We start from the raw sequence: 11,251 nt of genomic DNA, 5'->3' as shown, positions 1-11,251 counted from the left end.
GAACTTAATAAATTGTCAATAAGTTATTATATGAAATTGGGAAGCATTCCAAATCCTTAAAATGCAGCTAGGTGTTGTCCATTTTGTTTCTAACCAAGGTGGTAGGTGATTACCATGCTTCGGTAATTAATTACCATCACTTATGGGTGGTAAAGTACGAAATGTAAAAAATGTGAGGTATTAGAAGACATAGTATATGTTGAGTAAACATGAAATAAATGAATTGTAACGCAATACATAAGAAAGGGAAAAAAAATTATTACGTATTTTCACGAGACTAATTGTGATACTACAAATGTAGTTTCCGCTTTATTATTAATTATGTTGCGCTTAGTACCATATGCATGATAATTGATAATGGATATTTTATTACATTTATTTACCACTCTTGATTAATGTTTTAGGATTATTTGAAATGAAAATAATGATCTTTTGGGTTAAATTAGATTTTTGATTGTTTATTGGGTTTAATTTATTTTTGTCATTAATTTCCAGCTTTACGTTACTTTAGTATTTTAACTATATCTCACTCCACAGGTATCTGCTTGACTCCGTTCTTGTTGCGTTTTAAAGATAATTCAAAGGGCTACAAATGTTGTGCAGACTTGAAAGCCCATTTCAGACAAGCAGATGGTTGAAATTAGAGCCTAAGTCAGAAACGAGTTGCTGGAATTTTATTGATTTAAATTTGTAATTAGAACTTAATTATGTTGAGGCCCAAGGCCATTGTTTTGTTTTAATTCTGTTTTTATTTTTTATTATTGTGGGCCGAAATCAGTTAAACCCTAACCCGGTTTGGATGTGGGTTAAAAGGGTTCGTTTATGAAACTTGTCGGCAATCTTCGTTTGAGAGTTTGTACGACCGACAAATTGTCTCTGGAGATTTCAATTCAATTTTCTGTTCTTCTTCTTCATCTTTTCTTTTTAATTTTTTGAATTATGTTTACCTTAGCCATGTAAGGCTAAGAACCCTTTAATCAACCTAAGGGTAATGGATCCTATGGAAGAGTCTAGAGGATCTGCGTTTTTCCTTTGAATCAAATTTGTTTCTCTTCCAAACTCATATTGATATCGTGCGATTGTGGATATCAATCTCAGATTCACGATTGCGATTATGGAAAGAGATTGATCATCATATTTGATAATTAGATTGATTAACCCTATGACCTTAAGACAAAAGGGCTAATACTCTGCGATTGTATGAGTAGAAGCACCGTATTTGACCAAAGGCTAGGCTAGGGTCGGCAAAACAGACCAACCCGACTCGACCCGGCCCAACCCGTTTGCAACCTAAAAAAATGAGTCGGGTTAGGGTTGGCTAAAAAAAAAAATGAGCCAGAAAATCCAACCCAACCCGACCTGAGCCGGGTTAGGGTTGGCTCGCGAGTTAGCTCGAAAAAATTTGGGAAAAAAAATAACATAGTCGTGAGGAAGCTATGGGTTTTGATTTCGGTGGTGAGTCGAATAGTGGCCAAGGAGAGAGATTGGCAAAATGGTCTTAAAAGGAAAAGGGCTTAGTGGTGAAGGAAGGCGGACCAGGGGTATCGAGCGGTTTCCATGGACTTTGAGTGTTGTGGTGGCCTGTGGTGTTAGATGATAATGGAGGAAGGGGTTTGGAATGGTGAGGGTATTTGTGACTATCGGTGGGTGGAGTTTGTGAGAAAGTATAGTTCAATATGAGTGAATGAGTTTGGTGGCTGGGTATGGACTGGTTATGGTGATTGGGAGAAGGATGCGGTGGTGCTCTTTTGTGAGAAGATGACAAGTTGGTGTGGGGTTTCGTTTGCTATTCGACGGTGAGGATGTGTCTTCGCCGATGGTGGTTTCCAAGATTTGTTGGATCGGTGATGGTGGTGGTCCCGCGGTGGTTGTTGGCCGAAGAAGGTGGTGGAGCCGGGGTTTTGAAGCTTATGGGTCTTGGTGGTGGTGCAATGGCTGGTCAGTGGGTGTGGAGATGGTGGGCAGCGACGGCTCAATAATGGTGTTTTTTAAATTAAAAAAAAAAAGATAACTCGCGAGCTGACCCATTTGACCCGCAGGTTAACTTATTTTTTTCGAGCTGACTCGGGTCGGGCTGGCTCGGGTTGTCAGTTCATTTTTGCCAACCCAACCCGGCTCATTTTATGTGAGTTACGAGCCAACCCGACGGGTTGGCTCATTTTTGCCATCCCTACGTTAGGCGATCGCTTAGAGAGGGGTCTCAATTGAATAGAAGGATTCCGATTCGATTGAGATCAATCATGATTGGTATCTTTTTCTCTGAGAAAAGATGTCCTAGGAATCCTAACCTTAGGTTGGTTATTTCCATTACAAAAGTTCAATTTCAATTTTCACATTCTGTTTTATTTTAATTTAAGCGAACAAAATTTCCCCCTCTTATTTTCTGTTTTTAATCTGCGATTTTAATCCTTGCAATTTCCGTGTGAGACGACTCAAGTTTGCACTATATTACAAATTTTTTATAAACCTGATTTATTTATTTATGCTAGTTCGACAGCTCATGTCAATAATACACCGACAACAAACGAGATGTTACAATATTTATTTAATATTTATCCTCTCTTTTTTGCAATTATTAGGCAGCCTTTGTTTCAGTACTTTTGTGTGCGTTTCCTCTATAGTTTGCATATTCTCTTTTCTGATATACATGTTCAAGTTTCTGGAAGAATCATAACACAATCACTTACCAAAATAAACAGAAACAGTTGAGGAGATGAAATAAGAGGCTAGGAAGAGATAAGAAAGTATAGTAAAAGGTATCTGATTGTTTAATGTGCAAAATATTTCATTGAAATACATTTCTGTCATTTGCATGCAATTCTCACTCATTCCAAAATGAATAAACCATGTATAAACCAAAAGAAAAAGAAAGAACCAAGTTTTAGAAGATTATTTGTAACCTCAATTTTTACATTCTCCAATCCTCAGCTCCGTGGGAATATACAGAAGAATGGAAGTAGACTACAGAATAATATTTGCCAAGATGCAAAGTGTTAGTGGAAGTCAGGTTCTTTGGTTGCTTTAAGGGAACTAACTCCTCAAACTAGCAATTACCACACGTGTGAAGTGTAAACTTTTAGATCAAATATATTACAACCATTTAATAAGATATATTAAAGTAGAGGAGAATTTGTTTGCTGCACTAAAAACTCACATATTGCACTCATTCTCAATCATCTCCTGAACCTCATTTATTACCAAATATGCTTTATGGCCACCGATGACTTCAGCTTGTTTCTTGCCATCTTTCCATAGCTGCAATAGGAACATTTAAATCACTGGCTGGAGAAGAATATAACAAATTTATCAAATCAAATACAATGGTGCTTACTTGTATGGTTGGCATTTTCTGCAATGATTCCCAGACCATACAAATACATGTAAAAATTACAGATAATAAGTGTCAAGCAAAAATGTCTAAATAGTTAATTTAATTGAAGAAAATACAACAATCAGAATAACAGGGAAGTCGAGAGAAATGGTTGAATATTTACAGAGACTCATCAAGTAGTGGTATAATTCAATTATCACATATGCCTTTGCTAGAGGTTTATAAAACCAGCAAATCATTCAGATGTTACTAATATTCCGTGCCCCTCCAGTAAAAAATTCCAATAACATCAAAAACCAATCCCCATCTGCCCAATCACAACAAACAATAACAAAAGCTTTTTTTTACTAGGTGGTATTGGTTACAAGGATCAAACAACATCATTGTGCTGTGTCAAAAAACAAAAGTTTATGGACATGCCAGTTAGATCAAAGTCTTTTAGTGATTTCTCCTATTAGAATTTTCCCTGATCTTCATCTCTCTCTCTTATTATGTTCCATTTGATCAACTCTTCTTACTGAGGACCCTATTGGTCTTTTGCAAATCATACACCAAATAAAAGATACCAGTACCATTTTCACAAGGCGCAAGCCACATATGATGTGAAGACATACCATATAATACATCTATCCTTAGTTCTTATACAATTTTCTATATTATTTCTGATACATTCAGGGAAATAAGGGTTCCAAAGCCTTTTAAAGTCTATACTAGAGGCTTAGGACAATTGAAAACTAAGAAGATAATTATTATGTCAGTATATTGGTGTATTAATTAGTCAGTTATGCAGTTACTGTTCTGTATGACAATTACCGGTAGTTATTGCTGTGTAATAAGAGGATCTCTCCTGTTATTACATAGTAATAACGAGACCCTCTTATTACATAGCAATGACTTCCAGCAAGTGCAACACATAATACCAATTGTCTCCTCTTATTACATGGTAATAACTCCCAGTAAGTGCAATACAGAACAATTGTTTAATAAGGAAATTATGTTTAATAAGACAGTTACTGGCAGTCATTTCTATGTCACAATAAATTTTCAATTGTCGTAAGCTTCCTATTATAGACTTTGAAAGGCTTTAGGTCCCTTATTTCCCTGAACGTATCAATTTCTTTCATTTCAACTTCTTCAGTCATTTTTTGTACTCTCTTTCTTATGGGACTTAGGACAGAAGAATAAAGGAAAATGAGGAAAAGAAGGAAAGGAGCCTCTTATATCTCATTTTAATATGATCAGGTCATATGAGAAGATCTCAGTCATTCATAACTTTTAATGACAAATCAATGGTTTACCATGTGAGAAGATCCCTCTCCTTTTTTAATATTTTACTTTTTTTTATTTTGTCTTGTTTCACGAGAATCAATAACTGCAATTTGATCATCTTCATCAACTTTTGGGCTATATCTTTAATGGAAAACATTGATTTGTTTTTAAAAATTATGAATGACTGAGATAATTCCATATGACCTGATCAAGTTAAAATGAGACATTAGAGGATCCATTTTTGAGGCTAATCCGTTAGAGTAGTTACAGAATTGTTTAGGTAATTAAAGGTAGTTAGAATTGGTTAAGTGGTTGAAGTTATCGAGAGCACGAGCTTAGCAAAAAATAGGAGACAGGTAGAAGAGGATTACTGCGGAATTGTTAGTGTTGGGAACCAAAGCAGTAGCTCAGTTGTAGAAGGGAAAACTCTTGAAAGGAGAATTCTCTCCATTGTTCTGTTTGTCCTCCAATCTACAATCACAGCACTGTTCTTTCTTTTTCTCTCCTTTATCTCTCAGCTCTCTTTCTCTTGGGTCTATAACACTTTACCATTCTCAAGTCAATATTTATAAAATTTAGATGGTGACTTCTGTTTAAGAAAAAGAAATGTGACACGCATAAATGAAGTACTTATTGCTGAAGTACCCCCATGGCTACATCGGCTTGTGAAAGAGACACTGATACGTTAGAGATGTGATAACATACAAATTTCAATATATTTTGCACACATTACTGTCATTACATTAAGATAGCAAATGAAAAAGAACGAAAAATAATGTGTAAGCCATGAGGAACTTACAGTCACACCGGCACGAGCAACAAGTTTGTGTGGAACTGTATTTACATCAACACTGTAGAACCGCAATCTACATGAAACCCACATAAAACATATCCATTATTACAAAATTAACAAACCGATTAATATATTAACTGAAATCTGAACTAAAATATCATGACACATAAAACAATTACACGTGAGATGTCCAAACTATGCTCTAAAATCATTTAGCTTCACTAATATATTATAAGTTAGTTGAAAGTATTAGGATACTAGTCTACATTCATTAGCTTATTAGTAGCCTAGAATCATTGGCACATGTCAAAATATTAGTCAACTATAATTATGTTATGGTTCATAGCTGTTTATTAGCTCTATAATCAATACTGTCTTAGTTCCTTTACTTAATGCACTCATAGTGTAAATTGGACTGTGTGTACACAATACACCCAATTTCTCCCGGTTGCTCTCTATATCACTAAGGTATTAGAGCCTCACCATCCACCATGATCGGTCAATTGTCTCCCCTGCAGAGTTCCCATGGAACTCCATTGTTGATTGCTTCCTTGGTTTTCCCTTTGTTTCTAAGTCTAAGTCAGAATCAGTTTTGTGCATACTCCATAGTTGTTTTCTGTTTGTGTATGTTCGGTTGCATTTTGGCTAGTTCGTGGCCTGGTCTCTGCTAACCCATAGAGCTTGCTGCTTAGGCAAGTGAGAGTGTTGTAAATAATAATATTTGTTTATTTATTTTCATTCTAGAATCTTCTTTGGGCTTAGCCCATTAGGTTATTTAGTTTCTTTAAATAGAGAGCAATTATACCGATGTTATACACAATTTTATCAATAAGACTATCTCCTTTTTCAACTTGGTATCAGAGCTCCCGATTCTGAGAGCTCTGCTTCTGCAAATCACCGCCTTTAAAAATCAAACCCTATTTACCTCTCGCCGCCACCGGAAAAAAAATTTCCGGGGACCTTTTGAACCGTGAGGACCCCTGTTTCACTCTGTTTTCTCAGATCTATTATTCTACGGAGGTTTCTTTTTCATCAGACGACCGGAACAGCTCCCAACAAAAAAAACACTGTTCACGGTATTGTTCACCAGTACTGTTCACGAGTACTGTTCACGCAAAAAAAAAAAAAAAAACTTTTCCTGCTTGGTTTTGTCTCCTCTTTCCAGATCTGTGTTTTCTCTTCGGTCAGACATCATTTGGATTTGCGTTTGTGTGATTTTCACCTCAATATTATGGCGGGTTCAAATGGTGCATCTTCGGAATTTATTTCTATTCGCCGAGATGAGTTGGAGCAGATTCATACTATGCTTGATTTTCTGAGTAAGCCATCTAATACTAGTGCTTGGACCATGACTGGTATAAGCTCCACTACTCATTCTTTTCTTTCTTCTTGTACTGATTTTAAACATTCTTGGATTATCGATTCTGGTGCTACTGATCATATGACTTGTTGTGCTGACTCCTTTTTTTCTTATAACCCTACTATTGGCACCCATACAATAGCTGTAGCTGATGACTCACACACATCAGTTGCGGGTTCCGGTAACATATATTTACAACCTTCCTTACATCTCCAAAATGTTCTTCATGTTTCCAAACTCTCCACAAATCTTCTTTCTATCTATAAAATTACCAAAGATTTGAATTGCACTGCAACTTTCTTCCCTACTCACTGTGTTTTTCAGGATCTCGCTACGGGGAAGACGATTGGGGGTGCTAAAGAGCAAGGTGGGTTGTACTATCTGGTGCCAGAATCTTCTGCAAAGTATGCTAAAGATCACACCTTGTTGACTCAATCTCAGTCTACTGCCGACTCTTTGATTTGGCTCCATCATAAACGCTTGCGGCATCCTCCATTTCGTTTGCTTAAGTCTTTATTTCCATCATTATTTTTGTCTAAGTCTGTTGAGTGTTTTCATTGTGATGTTTGTGAGTTTGCTAAACACCATCGTGTCTCTTTTCCTTCTAGTACCATTAAAAGTGTTGAGCCTTTTGATCTTGTTCATTCTGATGTTTGGGGTCCTTCTAAAGTTCCTCATGCTTCTGGTAATAAATGGTTTGTTTCTTTCATTGATGATTACACTCGGGTAACCTGGGTATTTTAATGCATGAAAAATCTAAGGTATCACAGTTATTCTTTCGATTTTATAAAATGATTGAGACCCAATTTGGAAAAAGAATTAAAAGACTAAGGTCTGACAATGGTACCGAATATGTCACCTTAGAAATTTTCTCTTACACATTTAAATTTAGGAAAAATTGACATTTTGCCTTATGACAACAATATGGCCGCGATTTGCGATCGCAATGGCCGTTGTTGCGTTCCGATGCGGCGCGGAGCGGTTTCTTGCAGTGAGGCACCACAACGCCCATACGGCGCGGCTCGCGGCGCTATTGCGGCGCAATTAACTACTATCGCTGACCATTGTTAAATGCAAGCTAAGGAGAAGAATTTCCTTTCTCCATTAGGTACAAATCATAGTCAAAGAGAAGAAAAAAGATCCTCTAGCACTTACCTTGCTCTTAAATACTAAAAGCAGGGCTCTTCCAATTCTTTTTCCCCTACAATTTTGGTCAGATTTCCCTCCCTTGAACAGAGACCAAAACAAGTACGCAACAGCTCCAACACTGTCCCTTGCACGGCTGGAGCTCCATGCAACCCAGGAAATTCATGGTGAACAACCTTTCTCTCAAATTCTTGCTGGTATGGCTGAAGCTTTAGAGTGCAAATTGAGGGGACTTTATTGGTCGAACAAGGTTGATGGTTCTCAAATTTCGATGGGTGCTGGTGATTGTAATAGATTTCTAACTCTCCTAACCAAGCTCCTAATGGTTGAAAGTTAAGAGGGGTCTTTGGGCAGAATTTTCATCAAGCAAACACAGGTTGGGATTTTCTCTCTGAAGTCTTCAGCCTTCAGACATATATTATTATAGTTCAGAATTCTGTCTGGGCAAGTTCATTGTAGGAGCTACGGGCCTGGCACATGTAGTCCTTGATTTCTCATCACACAGTGATGGAAAAATGGGTGCAAACAATTTGTGTGAGCTGTTCCACACCTAAGCAAGGCCCTAATCAGATTTAAATTCCATCTTTGACCCTAAGTTTTCCCAATTTTACCAAATTGGCACATTGATTAATTATAATTTAATTACACTAACACTTACACCTAATCCTAGTAGCATTATATTTTTGGGATGTTATACCTACATCTACAGATGAGAAGATATCAAATTCACTGTGGCTAACATTATATTACAATTTTTGAACGGAAAAGCAGCAAACCATTTCCCATTGGTCTTACAACTTTTTTAGACAATGATGCAAACCTTCAACAACAATACTCGCAATTTCATCTCTCTCATTCTCATACCTCAAACAAATCCCTAATACAAGTATTTATATCTCACAAGAACTTGCTTGATAAACAACCACCCTTCTACTCTCTTTATCAATTAAGGACTTCCCTAGTTTCCTATTTAAAAAAAAAAAAAAAAATCTCACATATCTCTCAATCATCATATATAATGATTACATTTAGAATTCGAATTTACCAATAAAATAGCAAACTATCAATATTTGTCAAAATAGGCATTTGGGTCAAGCCCAAATTTTTGTTGCGTGTTTACTTATTTGTAAAAGTTAAGAATTGACAAGCTTTAGCTTGAAGGGTAGTGTTAGAATATTGGTCTAGATTCATTACAATATTTAGCACATGTTAGAATATTAGTCAACTAGACAAGTTCTTGATTAGTTCTTACGCTTGATGCACTCCTAGTAGTATAAATTATTTGGAATGCATGAACACATGACAGAGTTTCTCCCAACTACTCTCTATTTCAACAGAAAGAACACCAAATAAGAAATTTACGAGGATTTTTACTGGAATAGACCACATTAAAGCCAGAGAAAAATTTCAATCAATATTGAATGGATGTTAAGGGATTATAAAGGAAAAGTCCCACATATCAAATGGCTCAAGGAAAGTACCAGTATGGATTTTCCATTGGTTCAAGGACAAGAGAGCGAATCTGCGAATCACTGATATGCTCTGAAGTTATTCTAGTTGTGCTTGACAGTCATAAAAACAAAATGGAATCTCACCTTGGATAATAGTCTTCTGCCAACTTTTCCAATTTTGGTTTTAAATATATACATTTCCTGCACCAAGTTGCCATCCTACAAACCACGTAATCTCACCTCAAATCCCACTAGGTAAAAGAGTTATTCACTAATTAGATAAAAGAAAGAAATAAAAGTTTTTCATGAAGTATCATGGACAAAATAAGATATCCAAATGCTTAAGCAAGCCATCAAACTCAAATTACCATAATATAAAAAACAGTGTTCTGATCATATCAGGGCCTTCATCCCACGGTGTCACTAAATAATTTCTAGGAGGTCAAAACGCTCAATAGCTACAAAAAAAGCTTGTGTACTCTTACTTCCAAAAAAAAAAGTTGCCATTAATGACAAATTTGATAATTTGGACTGCATAAACCACAATTTGGCTACCTCAAAAACATTGCAAAAATCATGATAATGAAGTTTTCATTGATGAATTCACTTACACCAAAATAAAATAAATTAAAACTAGAGTCATGCTCAATCAAGATGATGAAAATTTTCTTTTAAGGCCACAGACATTAGGATAGGCCAGAGTGAAAGGGAACCTTGTGTCATGTTCATTTTTCCATTTTGATCAAAACAAATCTATCTACATATAGGGAAGTATCAACTTACACTGACGCAGTTATAAGAAACGTTATTTTCAATCTTAATTCACTAACAAACAAAAATTAATAACACAGGCTGGTAAAAGAGAAAAACAAGTGAGAGAAACAAATTTCCATATAATTTTTTTTTTGGAAATAAAGGATGTTATAGATTCGTCCTTTATAAAAACAATTTTGCTTACAAGAATTACTTCCACCACAAGTTCGCTAGTCGAGTTTAACGAGGAGTGGTTTTTTGTTTTTTGTAAAAGATGTTATAAATTCTCCTAAATTTTGTTCTATTTATTTCAATTTGGAAATAAACACAAACGGTCAAAAACGAAACCTACCAAACAATAAGAAGAGAATGACGGAGCTGCTGAGCCTCGGCAACGACACGATCGAAGTGGGTTTCGCTGAGGATGGGTTGAATGTGAAGGAAAACAGGGTCATCCTCCAAGAACCCTTGCTGTCTCAACGGAATAGCTCCTCCTATTGAAGGGGTTTCGTTGGCACAGTCACAAGAAATTGAAATTAACGGTGAGTTAGGGAAAGGGAAACTGGATCTGAAACAGCAGAGAGAGAGAGATTTTGATTTGGTTGTTGGAGATTTTAAAGAGAATGGTGCAGTGTGAATGCTAAGATGTTGTGACATTGCTGGGTGTCGTAGAAAAACTAACCAATATTCCAAAGAGTATGAAAAAAGTGAGCGTGTTTACGAGTCAAACCAAAACACAGTACTGGTTTGTTGAAGGGTGAACGAACTACCAAGGGATTTTCCGATTCTTAATTCTAAACGTGTTAATTTGGTTAGCTTCTTTTCCTCTTTGAGAATTTTGTTGATGGTCATCATGTTACTTTTTATTCCCAATCATTCGTTTGTGTTTTGTTAGTTATATACTTTTAAAAACATTTTCTATTACTTTTCGGCTCGCTCCCATTATATTCATTTTCAGATTTTTTGTGATTTATCATTTGAGGTGATTTTAAATTTATCATTTAGATCTACTTTACTGAAATAATTTATCATTTAACTCTCTGTGATTTTAAATTTTCACTTAAATCCTTTGTGGTGGTTACAATTTTTTTCATTTAAACCGCAATGGTATCAAATTTTCACTTAGATCTTTTGTGGTTACAAACATT

The 11,251-nt window shown here is 35.9% G+C and overlaps 1 protein-coding gene across 3 annotated transcripts; it reads right to left on the bottom strand.

Moving 5' to 3' along the window:
- Window positions 1-2,879: 2,879 nt before the first annotated feature.
- On the bottom strand, window positions 2,880-10,950 carry LOC133294590 (thioredoxin-like 3-2, chloroplastic). 3 transcript variants are annotated; one of them, XM_061493291.1, is made up of 5 exons: window positions 10,456-10,950; window positions 9,495-9,569; window positions 5,400-5,466; window positions 3,332-3,349; window positions 2,880-3,255 (listed from the first exon to the last, which is right to left on the bottom strand). In XM_061493291.1, the coding sequence occupies exons 1-5, from the start codon at window positions 10,758-10,760 to the stop codon at window positions 3,151-3,153; spliced, it is 570 nt and encodes a 189-aa protein (XP_061349275.1). In that variant the 5' UTR covers window positions 10,761-10,950; the 3' UTR covers window positions 2,880-3,150. The 3 variants fall into 3 exon arrangements, with proteins under 3 accessions (XP_061349275.1, XP_061349277.1, XP_061349276.1); XM_061493293.1 differs by having other exon boundaries at window positions 9,495-9,601; window positions 10,456-10,592; XM_061493292.1 differs by lacking the exon at window positions 3,332-3,349.
- Window positions 10,951-11,251: the final 301 nt, after the last annotated feature.

The sequence above is a fragment of the Gastrolobium bilobum genome, unplaced genomic scaffold (assembly GCF_033153095.1).
Source record: "Gastrolobium bilobum isolate Gb01-03AN ecotype WA unplaced genomic scaffold, APGP_CSIRO_Gbil_v1 utg47561, whole genome shotgun sequence".
NCBI lineage: Eukaryota > Viridiplantae > Streptophyta > Magnoliopsida > Fabales > Fabaceae > Gastrolobium > Gastrolobium bilobum.
Note: the sequence above shows the minus strand (reverse complement) of the source record. Positions and strands in the feature narration are given on the sequence as shown.

What these genes read in the sequence shown, in the direction of transcription:
- LOC133294590 (XM_061493291.1), bottom strand. Translation starts at nt 10,760, where the DNA reads ATGTCACAACATCTTAGCATTCACACTGCACCATTCTCTTTAAAATCT. An exon ending in CATTCTCTTCTTATTGTTTG is followed by an intron (nt 9,570 to 10,455) that starts GTAGGTTTCGTT and finishes CGTGGTTTGTAG; the next exon opens with GATGGCAACTTGGTGCAGGA. An exon ending in GCAGAAGACTATTATCCAAG is followed by an intron (nt 5,467 to 9,494) that starts GTGAGATTCCAT and finishes GGTTTCATGTAG; the next exon opens with ATTGCGGTTCTACAGTGTTG.